We start from the raw sequence: 23,718 nt of genomic DNA on the forward strand, positions 1-23,718 counted from the left end.
CGGGATTCAAGCCACGCTTCCGGCTCCTTCCGGATAGCCGCCTCTGGCCAGTAGCTGGGCAATTCTGTCACACTTTAAGAACATTAATTTCAGTGTCCATCCTAAGACTCTCTTTTGACCTCTGAACAACCACCTCGTTCCAGAACTAGATTCTATTCTCGATAAAATGTATTTAGGACTAAAAACTGCAAGTCCGGTATCCAACACGAACAGGATAGCGAGACGCTGGAGCTCTCACAACTATTTGAAGTCACACTTTTCGTTCCCCATTCGCCCCGCTCTGAGGACTGCGCATGATCCAAACTACACTTCCGTGCGCAGACCCATGGGCGGGGTCACCAGGTCCTGGGCGGGGTTACGCTCTATCTCCCATAGCCCCGCCCTTTGGGTAGGAGGGGGCGGTGCTACCCTTCGGACCTCGAGGTTTCCTCCGGCAGAGCGCCCCGCAGTCGGTGGAAAGCGGCGGGGGAGCGCGATGGCCGAGACGTGTACAGGACCCCGCGCCAGCGAGATCTTCACCACGCTGGAGTACGGACCCGTGCCGGAGAGCCACGCATGCGTACTGGTGAGGGCTCGCCCGGCCCGCGCTGCCCATCCCCCTCCCCAGTCTTCGGAGCCGAGTTTTGCGCGCGGACTCCCACGATCCACCGCGGCAGCTCAGTAACTCCGCCCCTCTCAGCTCCCGGGATTCCCGCCGCTCCTTAGGACCCACCCCTGGAGGATGGTCTGTTGAGCTTCTTACAGTTGCTGCCTCAGCCCGATAGTCTCTTCTCATGAGGCCCAGTGGCTGTCCCGTTACATGGTCCAGAATTCACGGTGGTGCTTCGCCGAGGGTGCTTCCGAGAATCCCCCGAGGGGGTCCTGTGATTCATCAAGGCCCTCTCATAACCTCCCGCGATTCCCTGGGGGGCTCCCGTGATCTTCCGAGGACTCAGAACCCACGTGTAGACTTCCCGTTGATTCCTCAGAACATCCTATGGCTCCCGAGGTTCCCCGGAATTCCTGGAGGGGCTCCCTTGATCAACCGGAGACCTCCAAAACCTCCGCGGAGCCGCCGTGATTCCTCAGGGTCACCTCAATACTCGTGGGGTTCCTATAGTCTCGGGAGTTCTCAGAACCCCAGAATACATCAGAACTTTCGGTAATAACCTTCAGCCCCTCAGAATAACCCCATGGGGCTCCTGCGACCCCTCCGTATTCTTCAGGACTTCCATAAGACTCCCGTGATCCCTCAGGGTCCCCCAAGAACGCTCTTGGGGTTCCCTATAAAAGTAGGGTGCCTCGAATTTTCTGTAACTACCCTCAGCATTCCCCCACGGGGCCATCATGAAGGCACAGGGCCCTCTAGCGCCCAGGCGTGAGAAGCTTGGCCTTTCCTGGAGGGAAAGGAGGAGGTTGGAATAACGGTGAGACCAGAGCCTGGCGTAGGCTCTGGAGATGGAGAGGAGGGAGTGAGGCAGAGACGCAGGAGGGACAGGGTTTGCGTGTTGAGAGGGCAGGGACAAGGCCGCGGGTCTGTGGCTGAAAATGCGGCCTCGGATTTAAGTCCCAATTAAGTCCTCGGAGACAGTTTTAAGGAAGGGAACGAAGAGCTTTATTGCTTTGCCACGCAAAGGAGGACACAGCAGGCTGATGCCACAAAACCATGCCCTGCCTGGAAAGGGGATATCAAGGGGTTTTACAGGTTTAGCTCGGGAGGCAGGGTTATTGATTGAGGGGTCCTTGTTACTCGTCACCCATAGATCATTTCAGTGTCGTCAAGGCCGGCACCAGCGGGTCCCGTGATGGTTTCTGGTTGTCTTCGTGCTTATCATTCCTTGACCTCTGTGGACTGAAGATTGCTTACAGGGAAGGGGTGTTAGTGCTTGAATTAGAAGAGAAAACACTAGGCGCAATATAACTCTAGAAAGTAACCGTGAGTAAAAGAAAGCAGTTAGCAAGGAAGAGATCATTTGTGAAAAACCAGACACTAGGTGCAAGATAATTAGAAAGTATTAGGAGTTCCTGTCATGGCTCAGTGGTAACCCGGCCAGTATCCATGAGGACTCAGGTTCGATCCCTGGCCTCGCTCACTGGGTTAAGGATCCAGCATTGCCGTGAGCTGTGGTGTAAGTTGCAGACGCAGCTCAGGTCATGGCATGGCTGTGGCTGTGGCCAACAGCTACAGCCCTGATTCGACCCTTAGCCTGGGAACTTCCATATGCTGTGGGTTCGACCCTTAAAAAAAAAAAAAAAAAAAGAGGAGTTCCCGTCGTGGCGCATTGGTTAACGAATCCGACTAGGAACCATGAGGTTTCGGGTTCAGTCCCTGCCCTTGCTCAGTGGGTTAACGATCCAGCGTTGCCGTGAGCTGTGGTGCAGGTTGCAGACGCGGCTCGGATCCCGAGTTGCTGTGGCTCTGGCATAGGCTGGCAGCTACAGCTCCGATTAGACCCCTAGCCTGGGAAACTCCATATGCTGCGGGAGCGGCCCAAGAAATAGCAACAACAACAACAACAACAAAAAAAAAGACAGAAGACCAAAAAAAAAAGAAATACATAAATAATAGAAAGTAAATATTAGTAAGAAGTTAGTGGGCCAAGGTAGGACATAACATAATGGAGACTGTTTTAACTGGTTTTATTTCCCATTCGTTAACTCTTGAGTCAGCCTTTTTTTTTTTTGCCTTTTCTAGGGCCGCACCCGTGGCATATGGAGGTTCCCAGGCTAGGCGTCTAATCAGAGCTGTAGCTGCCAGTCTATGCCAGAGCCACAGTAATGCCAGATCCGAGCTGCGTCTGTGACCTACACCACAGCTCACGGCAACACCAGCTCCTTAACCCACTGAGCGAGGACAGGGATCGAACCCGCAACCTCATGGTTCCTAATCAGATTCGTTAACCACTGAGCCACAAAGGGAACTCCTTGAGTCAGCCTTTTGAGACTGAGGGGAGGCTAAAGGAAAGGTCTTTTGCTTCAAAACACAAAGATTTAGGGTCTGGTACATGGTTTCCGATCTGGCTCAATCCCTGTCCTCCCACCTCACTTTCCATGATGAACCCAGAAGGAAGAGGGTATCAGAAAGGTTGGGAAAGGGCCCTGGGCTTGATTATCACATGCTGAGAATGAGAGAGACCTGAGGACCTCAGGTCATGTGCAGGAGACAAATGCTACTGTGCTTGGCCCTCCAGTCTGGAGACAGGGACCTCACGGTGGAGAGATAATTGAGGAGTTCCCACTGTGGTGCGGCCAAAACAAATCTGACCAGTATCCATGAGGATGTGGCTTCAATCCCTGGTCTCATTCAGTTGGTTAAGGATCTGGCAGTGCCATGAGCTGTGGTGTAGATTGGCAGCTGCAGCTCCAATTTGACCCCTAACCTGGAACTGCCATATGCCAGAAAAAGAAGAAAAAAAGAGAGAGAGAGAGATAATTGAATGGTGGGGAAGAGCTCCCGCTGTGTCTTGGGAGCTCTGGGACATGGGTTAGATCCCCAGCCCTGCATGGTGGGTTAAGGATCTGGCATTGCCACAGCTGCTGCTTAGGTTGCAGCGGTGGCTTGGAACTGATCCCCAGCCTGAGAGCTCCATATGCTGCAGGGTGGCCAAAAATGGGAAAAAAAAAAAAATGGTGGGGACAATGAGATGATCTGGAAATATAGTGTAGACTCAGCTAAGAGGATACGGGATGGAGTACAGAGAGTTCCCATACTCGGAGGCTGGTTAGAGATGAAATCCTGAAACAGCAGTAGTGTGATAATAGTTTATATTTATTGGGTGCTTTCTATGTGCCAACCTCTGTGCTTAGCATGATCTCATTTAATCCCCAAAACAGCTGTGAAAGGGGATTATTGCCATGACTTGAGCTCACAGAGGTTTGAAGAGTTAAGTAATTGGACAACTGTCATGGACATAGCTTTAAAAAAGGTGAAACTGGGATTCGAACCTAAGTCCTGGGATTGCAGAGCGCACACCACCCCCTGCTTTCCCCAAGCTCAATCTTACAATCTTTGGGCCAGACTCAACCAACAGATGTGTTTTCTTGGCCTGAAACCGATTTTTTTTTTTAATGTGAACTGGTAGATAATGGATTCCATGTAAACATCCGGGATTCCAGCTTCTCTTGAAAATAAAATTCCCAAGTTTGGCAACCTTTTCCTCACATTCCCTGACAAAAATCATCTGGACCCAATAGCTAACTGGCTCTTTGGGCGGTGCGTGAGTTCCTTTTCCCCACCAGGCCCTCTTCTCACACCAGCGTGGCCTGCCAGGACCCTGTGGAACATTCTTTTGGTGGTTTTGTTTTTCTTTTGGGGGGAAATTTTGCAAACATCCACAGAGTACATAAATTAGGAACTCCCGTTTACCCATCACTCAGTGCCAACGAGTGTCACTTCATCCAATGTCGTGTCTCTTTGGCCTCTTTTTTTCTGGAATGATTTAAAACCCAGATGTCATGTTATTTTCCCATAAATATTTGAGTCTTCATTTCTGACTGATAAAGACTCACTTTGTAACATAACCACAAGGCCATTTTCACATTAACAAGCACTCTTTTTTTTTCCTGAGTTTTATTTATATATTTTCCTTTCTCAGCCACCCTACGCCACAGCTGCAGCAATGTGGGATTGACCCCACACCACAGCAGTGACCTGAGCCACCTCAGTGACACTACCAGGTCCTTAACCCACTGAGCCACATGGGAACTCCTATGTTTTTGAAAGAGTTGGGGATATACGAACATGAGCACAGGGGCGTGTGCATGCTGCAGGCGTGGCCAAAAAAGGTGGGGGGGGGGAGTTCCCGTCATGGCGCAGCAGAAACGAATCTGACTAGGAATGATGAGGTTGCGGGTTCGATCCCTGGCCTCGCTCAGTGGGTTAAGGATCTGGCATTGCCGTGAGCTGTGGTGTAGGTTGCAGGCGCTGCTCGGATCCCAGTGGCTGTGGCTGTGGCGTAGGCTAACAGCTGCAGCTCCGATTTGACCCCTCATCTGGGAACCCCCATATGCTGCCAGTGCAGCCCAAAAAAGAAAAAAACAAAAAGAAGAAAGTCATTTCTGTTCAAGAAGATCATTTGTCTATGGGGAAGAAAAGGTTTTATTAATCCTTTGTTTACATTCTCCCTGTATAAAAGTCAACAGGACCACCCTCGTGCATTTCTGGTGGGAATGTGAAATGGTGCAGCTGTTGCTAAGACCAGTTTGGTGGGCCTTCCATAAGCTACTCAGGGCATTGCTCTGTGACCCAGGAGCGCCACTCTGAGGTATACAGGCCCCAAATAAAGAAACACAGGTATTCACACAAAGACTTGTGCTCAAATGTTCATAGCAGCCTCATTCACAAAAGCCCAAGGCGGAAATGACCCCAATGTCCATCCGCTGGTGAGTGGATGGATAGAATGTGGTCTCTGCCGACAAGGGAATAGCATCCATCCATAAAGAGAAATGAAGTTCATGGGAGTGCCCTGGTGGCCTAGCAGTTAAGGATCTGGCTTTGTCACTGCTGTGGTGCAGGTTTGATCCCTGGCTAGGGAACTTCCGCATGCCATGGGCCCAACCAAAAGAAAAAAGGGAGAGAGAGGAAGTTCTGATCCATGCTGCCATGTGAATGAACCTCAAAGCAGAGTGAACAAAGCTGGACACACAAAGTCACATATTTGTCGGATTCCATTTATGTGAAGTTCCAGAATAGGCAAATCCGTAGATACACAAAGCAGATAACTTGTTGCCAGGGCTTGAGGTCACAGTAAGAGGGAGAATGCTTAATGGGGTGATGGAAAAGTTCTAGAATGAGATAGTGGAGATGGTTGATTAACACTGCGAATATACTAGGAGTTCCTACTGTGGCTCTGTGGGTTATGAATCTGACGAGTGTCCATGAGGACTTGGGTTTGATCCCTGGCCTCGCTCAGTGGGTTAAGGATCGGGCATTGCTGTGAGCTGTGGTGTAGGTTGTAGACGCAGCTTCTGGTGTTGCTGTGGCTGTGGTGGAGGCTGGCAGCACCTGTTCAACCCCTAGCCTGGGAACCTTCTATATGCTGGGGGTGCAGCCCTAAAATGCGAAAGATAAAAGAAGCGAATGTAAATGTAAATGCCCTGGATTGTACACTTTGAATTGGTGAATTTTATGCATTTTTTTATGTCTATGTGTATTTTCCTCCTACACAGGTAAATACCTGATGTAGCAAAGGGAGCAGGTATCCCCCTCCCAGAGGACTCTGGGTAGGAATCGAGCTCCCCCAGCTGCCTCTCAGACCCCTTTCCAAACTGTCTCTGCCTCCCCCAGGCCTGGCTGGACACCCAGGACCAGCTCTTGGGTCACTATGTTAACGGAAAGTGGTTAAAGCCAGAACACCGGAGTTCAGTGCCTTGCCAGGATCCCATCACAGGTATGCCGTGTGCTCCAGGCTCGGGAGGGAGAGGGATCAGGGGCCCCAGACGTAGCCGCCAACAGCACCCCATTCTCTTTGCCCCCTGAGGGCAGGGGGTAACTGGTGGGAGAAGGCTGAGATTTCTGGCTCCTCTTTTGTTTTTCATTTTTTAATGTTTTATTGAAGTATAATTGATTACAGCATCGTGATCATTCCTGTTGTACCGCAAAGGGTCTGGTTCCTCCTGATAACAGTCACCTCAGTAAGGCTCCAAATCCCTGTGGGCGCTTTTTCAAGTCACCGTCTATTAACTCTCCCCCTTGGGGGAGTTCCCGTCGTGGCTCAGTGGTTAACGAATCCGACTAGGAACCATGAGGTGGCGGGTTGGATCCCTGGCCTCGCTCAGTGGGTTAAGGATCCGGCGTTGCCACGAGCTGTGCTGTAGGTCGCAGACTCGGCTTGGATCCCGCGTTGCCGTGGCTGTGGTATAGGCCGGTGGCTACATCTCCGATTAGACCCCTAGCCTGGGAACCTCCATATACCGCGGGTGTGGCCCTAGAAATGGCAAAAAGACAATAAATAAATAAATAAATAAATCTCTTCCTTGGGAGTTCCCTGGTGTCCTAGCAGGTTATGGATCCAGTGTTGTCACTGCTATGGCTCAGGTCACTGTTGTAGTGCATGTTTGATCCCTGGCCTGACAACTGCTGCATGCCACGGGTGCAGCCAAAAGAAATAAATAATAAACTAAAAATTTTAAAATTTGGACTTCCCACTGCGGCTCAGCAAGATAAGAACTTGAGGATGCATGTTGGATCCCTGGCTTCACTCAGTGGGTTAAGGATCCGGCATTGCCGCAAGCTGTGGCATAGATTGCAGATGCCGCTGGGATCCAGCGCTGCTGTGGCTGTGCCATAGGCTGGCAGCTGCAGCTCCCATTTGACCCCTAGCCTGGGAAGCTCCATATGCCACGGGTGCGGCCCTAAAAAAAAAAAAACATCTTTTCCTTACCAGTGAGACACAGTCAGAGTAAAGACTTAGAGATTTGTCCCCATTTGGCAGATGATAAAACTGAGACCCAGAATGCAACAGGAGACCAGCTTTACTGCCTTGAGGCTGCTCCCAGGCACCAGAAATGTCATTCCTGCCAGTTCTGACATGAGCTGCCCACCTTCCATTTGGATTCCCCCCCATTCACCTCCCCAGGAGAGAAGCTGGCCAGTTGCCTGCAGGCACAGACTGAGGATGTGGCAGCAGCCGTGGAAGCGGCCAGGGCCTCTCTGGAGAACTGGAGCACACTCCCTGGAGCCTTTCGGGCCCAATACCTGACCAGGTAATGCACTTGACGTTTGGACCCCAGGTGGGGAAGGACTTGAGAACAAAGCCTCTGTTTCCTGGAGTTCCTGTCGTGGCTCAGCGGTTGATGAACCTGACTAGTATCCATGAGGACGAGGGTTCCATCCTGCCCTCGCTCAGTGGGTTAAGGATCTGGCATTGCCGTGAGCTGTGGTGTAGGTCACAGACGTGGCTCAGATCCCTCGTTGCTGTGGCTGTGGTGTAGACTGGCAGCTGTAGCTCCGATTCGACCCCTAGCCTGGGAACCCATATGGCATGGGTACAGCTCTAAAAAAGACAAAGAAAGTAAATAAATTTTTTTTTTTTAAAGGCTCTGTTTCCCAGTATCCCACTGAATTCACTGGCAGCGAAGCCTCATGTTCCCGGCATGCCTTTGAGCCTTCAGCAGCCAAAACATCCATTTCCCACTCTCTGCCTGCACTAGTAATGGCAAAGCCCATTTCCCAGAATATCCTTGGGACTCATCATGTGCCATTTCTCAACAGCTCACTGGAGCTTGCGGAGCCCCCAAAACTTTTCCAGCACATTCTTGGGGAAGTTAGAGACAAAGAGTCCAACTCACAAGGAACAATTGAGATGAGAGGCTAAGATTTCATTTCCTAGCCCCTTTGGGTGATTATGGGAGGTTGAGATCCTTAGATCCTGAGATACTCTCTGGTTTAGAGTTTCCCTGACTACATTTCCCAAAAATCCTTGGTGCCCTCCTCCTCTGGTAAATAGTGGGAATGCCCCACAGATTCATGGGGATTGTAGTTCGGGTATGCAGGGTGTGTTCCAGGCCTGGGGCGGTGGGAAACGACCATCTCCCCTGCTTGCTCCACAGGCTGGCCAAGATGATCCAGAAACACCAGCGGCTGCTCTGGACCCTGGAGTCCCTGGTTACTGGACGGGCCGTTCGAGAAATTCGAGACAGGGATGTCCCCCTGGCCCAGCAGTTGCTCCAGTACCATGCAATCCAGGCGCACACCCAGGAGGAGGCACTGGCAGGCTGGGAGCCCACAGGTGAGAAGCAGGAGTCCCAGCCCCCAGCCGCCTCCTCCCTCACTGTCCAGCAGTGCCCACCCCAGTCTCATTTGTTCTTGCAGGAGTGATTGGTCTCGTGTTGCCTCCCACATTCTCCTTCCTTGAGATGATGTGGAGGATTTGCCCTGCCCTGGCCGTGGGTAAGTGATTGGCTGGGGCTGCTAGGTCTGAGGGAGGAGGGGCTGGGCTCCGGACCCTTGGGTCTGAGGGAGGAAGGGCTGGGCTCCGGACCCCTGGGTCTGAGGGAGGAGGGGCTGGGGTCCCGACTCCTGGGTCTGAGGGAAGAGGGGCTGGGGGCCTGGACTCCAAGGTCCTTGAGCTGCCCGCCTTCCCCAGGCTGCACTGTGGTGGTCCTCGTGCCCCCAGCCTCCCCGACGCCCCTCCTCCTGGCCCAGCTGGCAGGGGAGCTTGGCCAGTTCCCAGGAATCCTCAATGTGATCAGTGGGCCTGCCGTCCTGGGGCTTGTCCTGTCCTCCCAGCCTGGAGTCCAGAAGGTGGCCTTCTGCGGAGCAGTCGAGGTATCTTCAGGGCTGGGGCGGGGTGGAGGTGCATCTCAGGCACCTTCCCGGCTCCTCTGTGGCTGACGCTTGCACGGATCCCACAGGAAGGCCGTGCCCTTCGGCGGCTCCTGGCCGGCCAGGGTCCCGAGCTGGGCCTGGCGCTGGGGGCGGAATCACTGCTGCTGATGACGGAAGCGGCAGATGTGGACTCGGCGGTGGAGGGCGTGGTGGACGCGGCCTGGTCTGACCGCAGCCTGGTGAGACCCATGGGCGCCTGGCCTCTGCTGTCCGGAGAGCCGTGCCCGGCTGTCGCCAGAACTTGGGGCCCCGGGTCTTCCTTCATTTGAATTTGCAGTTCTTGGCGTCTCCAAACTGTGCTGCAGTCCTCACCCCCACAGCTTCTTGAACCTCCACGAGCCAGCTCTCCGTGTCTTGATTGTCGGGGGGTGGGGGGAGGGGGGACCTCTGAGTTGACTCCCTTCATTTTTCTGAGCATCCCTGTCCTAGTTTTCCTACCTCTCTCGTCACTCTGGCCCCGGCTTTCTGTAACCCCGCATCCGGCCTGGGCTTTGGGCCTCAGGGAGTCTAAGGTCCGCGCCTCTTCTTCCTGACCCTCCTCTGAGCTGCACATGGATGTTCCCCAGCCTTGCCCTCTGTGGGGCTGTGGCCCGCCTATGTGGCCCCCAAGTTTGCCAACCCTGACCCCCCCCTTCTCTTAACAGGGGGGCCTCAGGCTCCTCATCCAGGAGTCTGTGTGGGATGAGACTATGAGGCGACTCCAGGCGCGGATGGGGCGGCTTCGTGGAGGGCGAGGGCTGGACGGGGCTGTGGACATGGGCGCCAGGGGGACTGCTGCACGTGACCAGGCCCAGCGCTATGTGAGCGAGGCCCAGAGCCAGGGTGCGCAGGTGAGCCAGGGTGCAGGCTCTGAGGTGCCAGGGAAGGAGGGACCTCAAGATTCAACTTCTGGGTCTGAGGGGGCCAGAGCTGGGGACCTGGATCCTCAGTCTGATGGAGTGCTGGGGGCCTGGGGAGCCTGTGTTAGAGAAGAGGGGCTGGGTGCTGGATCCTGGGTCCAAGGGAGGAGGGACTGGGGGGCCCTGGATCCTGGGTCCAAGGGAGGAGGGGCTGGGGGTCTGGACTCCTGGGTCCAAGGGAGGAGGGGCTGGGGGGCCCTGGATCCTGGGTCCAAGGGAGGAGGGGCTGGGGGGCCCTGGATCCTGGGTCTAAGGGAGGAGGGGCTGGGGGTCTGGACTCCCGGGTCCGAGGGAGGCAGGGCTGGGGGTCTGGACTCCTGGATCTGAGGGAGGAGGGGCTGGGGGCTGGATCCTGGGTCTGAGCGGGGGCAGAAATGGGCTTGTAGACCTATTTCTCTTCCCCCTCAGGTGTTCCAGGCTGGCAGTGTGCCCTCAGACAGCCCATTCTTTCCCCCAACCTTGATCTCTGACCTGCCTCCAGCCTCCCCGTGTACCCAGGCGGAGGTGAGCGCCTTAGGGTCCCAGACACGTCTGTCCACCCATCTTCAGCCAACATGGGCAGCAGCAACACACAGAGGCCCCTGGGGTGACCATTTTGGACTGGGTCTGGAGGCTGCTGACTGCTGTAGGCTAGACTCCTAGTGGGTGGGGTGTTGGAGGGAAGGGCTGGCCAGGCCGCCTGAGCCCCCTTGTCACCCCCTCCAGGTGCCATGGCCTCTGGTCGTGGCCTCCCCATTCCGCACGGCCAAGGAGGCACTGTCCTTGGCCAATGGGACGCCCCGAGGAGGCAGTGCCAGCGTGTGGAGCGAGAGACTGGGGCAGGCCCTGGAGCTGGCCTACGGGTCAGTTGACACCCTCTGGGACACACAGGGTGGCCTGTCGGGATGGCCCGAGGCTCCGCCTCCATGCCGCTCCTTCTCTGTGGGTCTCTCCCCTGCCCAACCCCCAGCTCTGATTCCCCCCTCCCCCCTCAACGTTCTGTTTTTCTCTGTTTTTCTCTCTCCTCACAGGCTCAGGATGGGCACAGTCTGGATCAATGCCCACGGTCTCAGAGACCCGGCAGTGCCCACAGGTGGCTGCAAGGAGAGTGGGTCTTCCTGGCACGGGGGCCTGGATGTGAGTGGCCCCCTCCCCACTCCCCCTGCGGCAGCCACCTTGCACCCGCCTCCCGCTCTCTCAACCCCATCCCTCTCCCAGGGTCTCTATGAGTATCTGCGGCCCTCAGGGACCCCTGCCCGGCTGCCCTACCTGTCCGAGAATCTGAACTATGACACCTTTGGCCTCGCTGTTCCCTCAACCCTGCCAGCTGGGCCTGAAACAGGGCCTAGGTGAGCTGTTCTGAGAACTACAACTCCCAGAACCCCTGGCGCGTGGCAGGGGAGGGGGAGGCGGTGACAGGCTCCCCTGTGGGCTGGAAGGAGCTGTGTTAGACCCACGGACAGGTCCCTGAGTCCCGCTGAGAATTGCATCTGGGCCTTATGGCCTCACCGCCCCACCCGCCAGGCCTGATGAGAATCAGTTTTGCGAAGTGAAGTTCCGTGTCTCTGAGACTCGCAGGGCCGGGAATGTGGGGTCCCGCAAAGGCTCCTGGGAGCTGGAGCGGCTCATCCCCTGGCCTGGGGCCCGGGGTCTGAGCCGCCCCTGCCCCAGAAGCCACCCTCACACCTCGCCCTACTCCAGCCCAGCACCCCCCTATGGGCTCTTTGTGGGGGGCCGTTTCCAGGCTCCTGGCGCCCGGAGCTCCAGGCCCATCTGGGATTCCCACGGGAAGCTCCACGGCTACGTGGCTGAGGGCGGAGCCAAGGATATCCGCGGGGCCGTGGAGGCCGCTCACCAGGCCGCCCCTGGGTAAGGAGCGGGGGAGTGTCACCTGCAACAACAGCCCAGGGGTCCTGGGGTGTCAGAGAGGGGAGTCTGAAACCCCAGGGCTGGGCTGATGCTGAAGGGACGTGGGGTCTGGACCCCGAGGGAGGACGGGCTGAGGAGTCTGAGTTCCCAGGGCTCGTGGGATGTGGTTCTGGCCCCTCCCTCTCCTCCCCGAGCGGATGGGCTGTGGGGCCTGGGGGGGCGAGGGTTGTGGGCAGAGGTGGGGCACCCGGGAAGAGTCAGGATGGGAAGCCCACCCGCAGTGTCCCCGTCTGCCTGCAGCTGGGTAGGCCAGTCACCAGGGGCCCGGGCGGCACTGCTGTGGGCCCTGGCGGCCGCCCTGCAGCGCCGAGAGTCCACCCTGGCCTCGAGGCTGGAGAGACACGGAGTGGAGCTCCAGGTGGCCAAGGCAGAGGTGGAGCTGAGCGTGAGGCGGCTTCGGGCATGGGGGGCCCGCGTCCAGGCCCAAGGCTGCACCCTACAGGTGAGAGGGAGTCTGTGAGCTAGCAGATGGGGCAGGCGGTCTGGAGTGGAGTCAGAGCAAGGGCTCCAGAATGAGCCAGACTGGGGATCCAGGCCCAAGTGGCCTCACCTCTCTGCACCTCATTTTCCTAGTCTGTGTAATGGGTATCCAGCCCGCCTCATAGAATAGTGTTTCAAATTGTTGTTAGTGATCCATTACTGGGTCATAAAATTAATTTAGTGGGTCATAGGCCTGTTTTGGTATCTTGTATTTTGTTTTTAGCAAAAAGGAATAGGATAGCAAATATACAGTATGCTGCATAGATTATTGCTTGGTATGAAATTTGTTTTCATTTATATGTATAATAATATGCAACCAAATATGGATCCTGGGTTGGTCTGAAACATCTGACAGCCAGTGAAGAAAAGCATGAGGATTCAGTGAATCAGCCAGTGGCTCAGGTGCAACCAGGACTAGAGATAATAGGAAGATAGTGGAAAGAGAGCTGGTTGCGGAGTTCCCACTGTGGTGCAACAGGTTAAGGCTCCACATTGTCACCTCAGGTGCAGCTGTCAAAAGAAAAAAAAGGAGGGGGAATCCACGTTGTCTCTTTGATGGTGTGGGTTCGATCCCTAGCAAAAAATCCACTGTGGCTGGGACTCGATCCCTGGCCTGGGAACTTCCATATGCCAGGTCCATATGGGTTCGGCCCTAAAAAGACCAGAAAGAAGCGAAGGAAGGGAGGAAGGAAGGCAAGCGAGTTACTTGACGGTATTGACCTTGAGACGTTGTTACGAAAACTGAACTAAGAGCTTAATGTCTGAGGTATAGCCAAGGGCTCAGAACACATCTGCTGTGGATGGCCAACAAGCAGATGAAAAGATGCTCAAAATTCTTAGTCGCTGGGGAAGTACAAGTGCACACTCTCGTGAGAGGTATCAGGAGGCGCCTTCTAGAATGGCTGAAATCACCAACCTTTCCAGTGCTGGTGAGGACACAGAGAAATTGGAACTCCCACCCTGCTGGCGGGACTGTCTTGGGGGCAACCACTTTGGAAAATAGTTTGGCAGTTTCTTAAAAAGAGTTTTTTTTCTTCTTTTTTTTTTCTTTTTTGAGCCAAACGTGTAGCATATGAGATTCCCAGGCTAGGGGCCCAATAGGAGCTACAGCTGCCGGCCACAACCACAGCAACATCAGCTCTGAGCCATGTCTTCAACCTACACCACAGCTCACGGCAGCTCATGACAATGCCGGATCCTCAACCCACTGAGTGGGGCCAGGGATCGAACCCGCAACCTCCCAGTTCCTAGTTGGATTAGTTTCCACTGTTCCACAACAGGAACTCCTAGAGTTCTTTTAAAAAACAACAAAAACCTAGGGAGTTCCTGTTGTGGCTCAATGGAAACAATCCTCCTGGGAACCGTGAGGTTTCGGGTTCGATCCCTGGCCTCGCTCAGTGGGTTGAGGATCTGGCATTGCCATGAGCTGTGGTGTAGATTGTAGACACAGCTTGGATCCTGAGTTCCTGTGGCTGCAGTGTGGGCCGGTGGCTATAGCTCCAATTGGACCCCTAGCCTGGGAACCTCCATATTTCTATGGGTGCAGTCCTAAAAAAAAAGAAAAAAACAATTAGAGTTCCCGTTGTGGCTCAGTGGGTTAGGAACCCAACATAGTGTCGTGAGGATGTGGGTTGGATCCCTAGCCTTGCTTAGTGGGTTAAGGATCTGGCATTGCTGTGAGCTGTGGTGTAGGTTGCAGAAACAGCTTGGATCCCTAGCCTTGCTCAGTGGGTTAAGGATCTGGCATTGCTGTGAGCTGTGGTGTAGGTTGCAGACACGGCTTGGATCCAGTTGCCATGGCTATGACATAGATCTTGGCAGCAGCTCTGATTAGACCCTTAGCCTGGGAACTTCCATATGCCGCAGGTGTAGCCTTGAAAAATTACATAAACTCTTTATTTTATTTTTTTATTTTTTTATTTTTTTGGCCATGACCAAGCCCAAGGATCAAACCTGCAACACAGTGGTGACCCAAGGCACTGCAGTGACAATGCTGGATCCTTAACCTGCTGTGCCACAAGGGAACTCCTAAATATATTCTTAATATATGATCCACCATGATTCCTAGTTACTTACCTAAATAAATTTAATTTCTAGGTTTTAACCCAAGAGAAATGAATACATATACCCATACAACGATTTAGGCACAAATTTATACTAACATTTATTCATAGTAGCCAAATGTGCAATCCAGGAGTTCCCTGGTGGCCTCGCAGTTAAAGATCCAGCATTGTCACACACACACAAAAAAAATTAACAAATTGTGGAGTTCCCGTCGTGGCGCAGTGGTTGACGAATCCGACTAGGAACCATGAGGTTGTGGGTTCGGTCCCTGCCCTTGCTCAGTGGGTTAACGATCCGGTGTTGCCGTGAGCTGTGGTGTAGGTTGCAGACGTGGCTCGGATCCCACGTTGCTGTGGCTCTGGCGTAGGCCGGTGGCTACAGCTCCAATTCAACCCCTAGCCTGGGAACCTCCATATGCCGCGGGAGCGGCCCAAGAAATAGCAACAACAACAACAACAACAAAGACAACAGACAAAAAAAAAAAAAAAGAATTAACAAATTGTAACCTTTGGAGTTCTCCTGCTACAGAGCAGATTAAGGATCTGACATTGTCATTGTAGCAGCTTGGGTCACTGTTGCTGTGACACAGATTCAATCCCTGTCCCAGGAACTTCTACATGCTGAAGGTGCAGCCAAAAAAAATTTTTTTACCCTTTAAAGTACATTCAGTTTAGTGATAATCAATTATATTCAATAAAGCTTTAAAATACACACACACACACACACACACACACACGAGTGCAAGCGCACGCACGCAAACAAACCCACCCGCCAGAGTTCTGAGATCTCTATACATATTAACTCATTCTATCCTAACAGCAAACCTCTGAGATGGGCATTATTATTATCTTCATTTTCTTTCTTTTTCTTTTTCTTTTTTTTAGAGCTGCACCCATGTCTTGTGGAAATTCCCAGGCTAAGGGTTGAATTGGAGCTGCAACTGCCGGCCTATGCCACAGCCACAGCAACGCAGGATTTGAACCACATCTGCAACCTCCACCACAGCGCGCGGCAACACGGCTGGATCCTTAACCCACTGAGCAAGGCCAGGGATTGAATCTGCATCCTCATGGGTACTAGTCAGGTTCATGACTGCTGAGTTGCAGCAGGAACTCCTACTGTCCTCAATTTTAAAATGGGAAACTGGAATTCCCGTTGTGGCACAGCAGAAACAAATCCAACTAGCATCCATGAGGATCCGGGTTCAGTCCCTGGCCTCGCTCAGTGGATCAGGGATATGGCATTGCCATGAGCTGAGGTGTAGGTTGCAGGCTCAGATCCTCTGTTGCTGTGGCTGTGGTGTAGGCCAGCAGCTGCAGCTCCAATTCAACTCCTAGCCTGGGAACTTCCATATGCCGAGGGTTTGGCCCTAATAAGCAATAAATAAAGAAATAAAAATGGGGAGTTCCCATCGTGGCGCAGTGGTTGACGAATCCGACTAGGAACCATGAGGTTGTGGGTTCGGTCCCTGCCCTTGCTCAGTGGGTTAACGATCCGGTGTTGCCGTGAGCTGTGGTGTAGGTTGCAGATGCGGCTCGGATCCCGCGTTGCTGTGGCTCTGGCGTAGGCCGGTGGCTACAGCTCCGATTCAACCCCTAGCCTGGGAACCTCCATATGCCGCGGGAGCGGCCCAAGAAATAGCAGCAACAACAACAACAACAACAAAAAAAAAGACAAAAGACAAAAAAAAGAAATAAAAATGGGAAACTGAGGCCCCAAGAGATTAAGTAACTCAGCCAAGGTCACACAGCTGCTGTGAACCCAGCATTTGGTTCCAGAGTCTGTGCTGTGAACTGTCACCTGGTTATGTTATTATTATACGAGTTTTTTGTTTGGCTAGGGGGTGGGCATGCCCACATGGCATGCAGAAGATCCCAGGTCAGGGATCACACCCCAGCCACAGCAGCAATCCAGGCTGCTGCAGTGACAACAGCAGATACTTAACCCGCTGCACCACAAGGGAACTCCATATTGGAGTTATTATTGGAGAATCAGAGTTGGGGATGCGAGAAGAAAAAGGGCGGGTAATAGAGAAGCCTGTGGGGGGCAGCCAGGCTCCCCTGCCCTGCCCTTGACCTCCTGCCTGTCTCCGCAGGTAGCAGAGCTGAGAGGCCCTGTGCTTCTGCTGCGGGAGCCGCTAGGTGTGCTGGCTATTGTGTGCCCAGACAAGTGGCCCCTGCTTGCCTTCGTGTCTCTGCTGGCTCCCGCCCTGGCCCACGGCAACACTGTGGTCTTGGTGCCCAGCGGGGCCTGTCCCATCCCAGCCTTGGAGGTCTGCCAGGTACAGTCACCTGCCTGCCTGCTGTTGCTCCCAGTAGCCTTTGGGGCAGTAGATGGACAAAAGGTGCCCCAGAGCCTGCAGGAGCTCAGCTCTCACGCCACCCCCTTGGTAACCATGGTAACCCCCAGCCTGGTATCCAAGCCTTCATTCCTTGCAGACCCGCTGATGATTCTCTCTAGACTGTGAGCCGTCACCCGTCAGGACCCCAGTCCCATTCCTTCCAGGACCCCCACGGCCACTCCCCAGATGCTCCCTCTTCACCCTGACCCCAGTGCCCAGGGACCTCCGACTCCCCTCCTCCTAACCCTGGATGACTCGCTCTCCCATCCCCTAGGATATGGCTGCCCTGTTGCCTGCGGGCCTGGTGAATGTGGTGACAGGAGACCAGGACCACCTGACCCGCTGCCTGGCCTTGCACCAGGACATCCAGGCCCTGTGGTATTTCGGATCTGCCCAGGTACCTTTCGTTTTGCCATCTTCAGTGTCTTAAGCTTCACCAACACGGACTTCCTTTTCTGGGAACCTGGCTGCACCCCCTTAGAATTCCCGGTGCTAAGGGGGGGAGACCCCGTGGCCACCAGGTTCTGAGGTCCGACCCCTTTAGAGCCCCAGTTACTAAGAAAGAGGATCTCCTTAGCAACAAGGACTTGAGAGCCTACCCCACCCAAAGACCTAACCTCAGTGGATAACCCGTTGCTAAGGACCACACCCTAGTAACAGAGCCAGCAGCCCACGCCCACCCTCTTAAACACCCCCCTCCATGATAAGAGATGGGAATTCCTTGTCAACAAGAACCTCGGGCTCCCATTCCTTCGAATGTGGGCTGTTAAAGGGAAGGAAATTCCACAGTCAGAAAGGTCAGCCTTGTTTCCCTCAGCATCTGGAAGGTTTGCGTGCTAGGAGCTGAACATTCTAGCCACAGAGCCTAGGTCAGGCCTTTAGGCTCCTCCTCAGTCATAGTCCTTGTTGCCAAGGAAGCAGCTGCTTAGCCACCAAGCAAGTGGAAATGCTGAGCCCTCTTTCTCCCCTCGCCAGGGCTCCCAGTTTGTGGAGTGGGCCTCAGCGGGAAACCTCAAGCCGGTGTGGGTGAACAGAGGCTGCCCACGGGCCTGGGATCAGGAGGCCGAGGGGGCAGGCCCAGAGCTGGGGCTGCGGGCAGCACGGACCAAGGCCCTGTGGGTGCCCATGGGGGACTGATCGCCCAAGTGCCATCCGGTCCATCTGGGATGAATGAGATGGACCCCAACCGATGCCAGACGCCTGGAACTTTCCTTTTATCATGGTTCCTGTGCCTTCCAATAAACTCTGACCAATCTTGGCTTTGCTTCTGAGGGGAGGAAGGGAGGAAATAGCAGCTTCTGGTCTATTGAGGCCTTTTCAGTCCTGAGCCTCAGCCACCCAGTGGGCTGGCGCCCAGACAACGCAGTGTTTGTGGAACAGATAAAGGGGACTCTGAGAAACCTCGGACAGGGCTTCAGGGACGCTTGTCTCTTCTGATCTTTTCCATCCGGTGGCTTCTGCTCACAGGCGCTCTCTGCCTATGCATTGCCTCAGAATCCATGGTGTGCTGGTATAAAATAAAATACAGTAGTTCTCTGGAATAAAATTAAAGCCCCGGTAAGTAACTTTGGCCCATTTCCATGGTGTAAACGCTCTGACCATGTCAATTTCAAGCTCCAGAATGGGCTGACAATTCCTGAATTTTTAACAGTCAGCGCCCACAAGCCACTCCAGCATACCACTGTTTTAGAATTCTTTCTTTATTTTTTTGGCTGTACCTGTGGCATGCAGAAGTTCCTGGGCCAGGGATCGAACCCATGCCACAGCAGCCACCCTGGCCCACAGCAGTGACAACACTGGATCCTTGGCCCACTGTACCACCAGGGAGCTCCCTAGAATTCTTTCTGATGCAACGAACCCACTCCCACTAGCTTAGGGTAAAAGGGAATTTTCTGGAAGACTACAGAGATATGGAAGGTGGGCAAGAAACACGGGCAGGTACCCCAGGTCCTGAGAACCTGAATGCAGGCAGGAGCTGAGACAGGTCCTGTTGCTGTGGGCCATGTGGTCTCTTGAGTCTCTTGTATATGTCTGCCTGCTTCATGCCAGATCTTTCTAGTCATGTGACTCTAGGAGAGCTTCCTAACTGCTCTGGGCCTCAGTTTCCTCATCCATATATTGGGGCTAATCATTCCAGCCTCATTGGGTAGATTCTGTGATGGGTACACAGATCATGCTGTTAATTCGAGGTTGCTTTTGTCCTGGGGCAAATGAGAACGGGCAGCCTCCCGTCAGTATTTGCCAGAAGCTGGGCAGAAAAGATCACCTCTCCCAGGATCTGGATGTTTGGACAGGAAAGTCCCTGGAAGGCGCTAGTTCCTTTCTGGGGTTCGATAACTTCTTCCCAGATGCCCTGGGCTGCCTCAGTGCCCTTCCTGTTAGTCCTGTGGCTTTAACCAGCCAAAGCCCACTGCAGTGGGTCTGGACCTGCAGCCACCCCACAGAGGAGCCTCGCGCCACACCCGAGGGAGAGAAAATCTGATTGGCCTGTCTTGGGACGGGTATCCACTTCTGGCCCAATCAGCTCTGGCCAAGGGGCAGGAGCTCCTAGTCAAGGCAGCCATCCAGTGGGTTCGCACAAATCAGTCGAGTGCCTGCGCTGAGACACTCTTGGAGGTGCTGGGAAGACAGGCACGAACAAGCCGGCGCTTAGCCTCCTGGACCTCATGTCATGCGTGAGAGGTGTATTCATTTCCTGTTGGTGCTGTGACAATTAGCACAAAGATCGTGGCTTAGGGAGTTCCCACTGTGGCTCAGTGGTAATGAATCCAACTAGCATCCATGAGGATGCGGGTTCAATCCCTGGTTAAGGACATGGCGTTGCCGTGAGCTGTGGTGTAGGCTGCAGATGCAGCTTGAATCCTGCGTTGCTGTGGCTGAGGCATAGTCCAGCAGCTACAGCTCTGATTCGACCCCTAGCCTGGCAACCTCCATATGCTGCAGGTGTGGCCCTAAAAAGCAAAAAAAAAAAAAAAAAGTTAGTGGCTTAAATAAAACAACGTAAATGTATTATAATTCTGGAGGTCAAAAGTCTGAAATGGGTCTCACTGAGCTGCAATCAAGGTGTCAGCAGGGGCTGAGAATGTCCCAAGGGTACTAGGGAGCCATAGAGGGTCTGTGAGCAGAGGAGAGGTGGGCTCAGCTCTGGTTGAAAGATACACAGACCTGAACTGGGGTGGCAGGTACAGTACTAGACTGTAGAAGACACCTTTCCCAGCTCAAGTGTGTGTGTCTGTGTGAGGTGAGGGCGAGAGAGGTGGCAAGAATCTTCCTAAGGAAAATGCCGCCTTCACTGAGTCACCCCCTGCCCAGGTTTCTTGAGGTTCAGTAGACAAATAAAAGTGGCATATATTTCAGTTGTACAATGTGATTTATTTATTTTTGGCCATGACGTGCAGTGGCTTGATGCAGGATCTGTTCCCAGACCAGAAATTGAAGCTGGGACACAGCAATGGAGGCACCAAATCCTAACCACTAGACCACCAGGGAGCTCCCTACAATGTAAATTTTTTTTTTTTTTTTACCTGCCCACCACATGCAGAAGTTCTTGGGCCAGGGATGGAACCCAGGCCACAGCAGTGACAACACCAGATCCTTAATCTCTAGGCCACCGGGGAACTCCCCAATGTGATTTTTTTTTTAAGTGTGCAACATGATGATTTAATATACATATGCATTGTGACATGATTACCACAATCAAGGTCATTAACATACCTGTCACCTCACATCATTACTTTTTTTTATCTGTGGTGAGAAAAGTTAAGACTTTTTTTTTTTCCTCTTTTTGCCATTTCTTGGGCTGCTCCCACATACACCACATCTTCTTTCTCCATTAATCAGTACACTTAGGTTGTTTCCATATCTTGGCTATTGTGTTTTTTGGTTTTGCTTTTGTTTTTCGGCTTTTTTTGTTTTTGTTTTTTCCCTCGTGTTCATTACCGCTGAGCCACAGTGGGAACTCCTTGGCTATTGTGAATAACACTGCAGTGGACACAGGAGTGTGGTATGTCTTTGAGACCTTGATTTAATTTATTTTTGTTATTTACCCAGAAGTGTAATTGCTGAATTACAAAGTAGCTCTACTTATTTTGTTTTCCTTCCTTCTTTCCTTCCTTTCTTTCTTTCTTGGCCAAGTCCACTGCAAGCAGAAGTTCCCAGGCCAGGGCTCGCATCTGTGCCACAACAGTGACAACCCTGGACCTGCTGAGCCACCAGGGATCTACTTGTTTGTTTGTTTGGTTTTTTAGGGCCGCACCTGTGGCATATGGAGGTCCCCAGGCTAGGGGTCCAATCGGAGCTGTAGCCACTGACCTGCACCACAGCCACAGCCACACGAGATCCGAGCCGCGTCTGCGACCCACACCACGGTTCACAGCAACACCAGATCCTTAACCCAAGGAGTGAGGCCAGAGATCAAACCTGAAACCTCATGGTTCCTAATGGGATTCGTTTCCACTGTGCCACGATGGGAACTCCTCTACTTGTTATTTTTTGAGGAATCTTCAGAACTTTTTCCACAGTGGCTTAGCTATTTACATTCCCACCGACAATACCTAAGGGTTCCCTTTTCTCCACACCCAACACTTTTTGAGCATCGCCTTCCTAACAGGTGGGAGGTGATAGAGCTCACTGTGGTTCTGATTTGCTCTTTGCTGTGATCAGTGATGCAGGGAGTCTCGAAGAACAAAGAGGATCTAATTAGTTTCAAAAAGTGAGGGGAGGAGTTCCCGTTGTGGCGCAGTGGTTAACGAATCCGACTAGGAACCATGAGGTTGCGGGTTCGGTCCCTGCCCTTGCTCAGTGGGTTAACGATCCGGCGTTGCCATGCACTGTGGTGTAGATTGCAGACGCAGCTTGGATCTGGCGTTGCTGTGCCTGTGGTGTAGGCTGGCAACTGTAGTTCCGATTCGACCCCTAGCCTGGGAACCTCTATATGCCGTGGGTGCGGCCCCAAAAAGACAAAAAAAAAAAAAAGGAAATAGACTTTGCTGATGTGATTAAGGATCTGGAGATGAGCTCTCCTGGGTTATCCAAGTGTCCCCTGCATCTAAACACACGTGTCCTTATAAAAGACAAGCGAGGGGAAAAGCCATGTGAAGATGGAGACAGAGATTGACCTCAATTTCTAGCCTCCCTCCCCTCCCCGGCTCAGTGGAGGTGAGCTAGCGGGTGAAGCGACATCCTGTGCTTCAAAGCCCCAACCCTCTAATCACATGACTGGTCCTTCGGGTCCTAACCAGCCTCGCCCCTCTACCCCACCCCCACCCCCCGCCCCACCTCCCTCCCTGCATAACAAAGGCCCTCCTACGACTGACCTGGAAGTGGCAAGGACTTCCAGGAAACAGCCAAAGCCTCCCCCTCAGTGTGCAAAGAAGGAGGTCAGCATCCACTTCATTTCACAAATTAACAAATTCATTTCACAATTTTTTTTTTCTTTTTAGGGCCATGCCTGCAGCATATGGAAGTTCCCAGGCTAGAGGTTGAGTCGGATCTGCAGCTGCCAGCCTACACCACAGCCACAGCAACGCCAGATCCTTAACCCGATGCGCCAGGCCTGCATCCTCACGAACGCTGTGTCAGGTTCTTAGCCCACTGAGCCACAACACCAACTCCTGTTCATTTAACAAGTATTGGTTGGAGTTCCCTGGTGGCTCAGCATGCATTGTCACTGCTGTGGCATGGGTTCCGTACCTGGCCTGGGTATGGCCAAGAGGAAAAACAAACACCCCCCACCCCCGAAAAACCCACCAGGAGTTCCCGTCGTGGCTCACTAGTTAACAAACTCAATTAGGATCCATGAGGATGAGGGTTCGATTCCTGGCCTTGCTTAGTGGGTTAAGGATCCGGCATTGCCGTGAGCTGTGGTGTAGGTGGCAGATGCAGCTCAGATTCCGAGTTGCTGTGGCTGTGGCGTAGGTGGGCAGCTGTAGCTCCAGTTGGACCCCAAGCTTGTAAATTTCCATGAGCCACGGGTGGGGCCCTAAGAGAAAAAAAAAGGAAGATAAGTACACTGTGATGGTGTGTCAGACGGTGATAAGTGACAGGGAGAGCAAAGCTGGGATGAGTGCTGGGGGGTGGGGGTGCAATTTGAAAAGGAGTGGGCAGGGGGGAGGCTTTGCCTTGTGTTTTATTTAAGCAAAGACCTGAGTGAGATCATCGGTTGAGCCACCTGGGTATCTGGGGGAAGGGCATTCCAGGCTGAAGGAACAGCTGGTGCAAAGGCCCTGGGGCCGGAGTGTGCCTCCCTCAGGTCAGCATGGCTGGTTGGGGAGAGGCGGGAGGTAAGGGCAGACGGGACAGGGCTAGATCCTGCAGGTCTGTCTAGGTGACAGTAAAGACTTAAACTTCTGTGGCAGGTGCCAGGGGAGAGTTTGGAGCAGAGGAGGGACGTGAGGTCTTTGGCAGCCTGGAGAACAGAAGGGTGGCTGAGCTAGGAAGGCTGGCCAGGTGCGTAGGGACAGTGATATTCGGGTGGAAGATGGTGGTGGCACGGTGGCGGGGGTGGGGGGACGAGGTTGAATTCTGGATACACTTTGATGGTCAGCTGACGCATTTGCTGACGAACTGGACTGTCAGCAGGCAGTGAGAGGAAAGAGAACCACACATCCACTCGGAGGCTTTTGGACTGAACTCCTGGAAGGATGTAGCTGCCGCTTGCCTGGATGTGCAAGGTGACCTGTGTTGGGGGTGGGGTGTGAAGGCTCAGGGCTCAGGGTGAC

The 23,718-nt window shown here is 53.4% G+C and overlaps 1 protein-coding gene across 9 annotated transcripts; it reads left to right on the forward strand.

The window, feature by feature from the left end:
• Window positions 1-372: 372 nt before the first annotated feature.
• Window positions 373-23,664, forward strand: ALDH16A1 (aldehyde dehydrogenase 16 family member A1). Of its 9 annotated transcripts, none has more exons than XM_047790042.1 (17): window positions 373-565; window positions 6,266-6,368; window positions 7,557-7,683; window positions 8,530-8,708; window positions 8,792-8,869; window positions 9,066-9,247; window positions 9,334-9,486; window positions 9,952-10,137; window positions 10,615-10,710; window positions 10,912-11,048; window positions 11,217-11,534; window positions 11,887-12,054; window positions 12,336-12,556; window positions 16,754-16,939; window positions 17,274-17,396; window positions 23,356-23,446; window positions 23,579-23,664. In XM_047790042.1, the coding sequence occupies exons 1-17, from the start codon at window positions 476-478 to the stop codon at window positions 23,583-23,585; spliced, it is 2,445 nt and encodes an 814-aa protein (XP_047645998.1). In that variant the 5' UTR covers window positions 373-475; the 3' UTR covers window positions 23,586-23,664. The 9 variants fall into 9 exon arrangements, with proteins under 9 accessions (XP_047645998.1, XP_047645996.1, XP_047646000.1 ...); XM_047790040.1 differs by having other exon boundaries at window positions 23,576-23,658; XM_047790044.1 differs by having other exon boundaries at window positions 374-565; window positions 12,355-12,556.
• Window positions 23,665-23,718: the final 54 nt, after the last annotated feature.

Source organism: Phacochoerus africanus, chromosome 8 (assembly GCF_016906955.1).
Source record: "Phacochoerus africanus isolate WHEZ1 chromosome 8, ROS_Pafr_v1, whole genome shotgun sequence".
Taxonomy (NCBI): domain Eukaryota; kingdom Metazoa; phylum Chordata; class Mammalia; order Artiodactyla; family Suidae; genus Phacochoerus; species Phacochoerus africanus.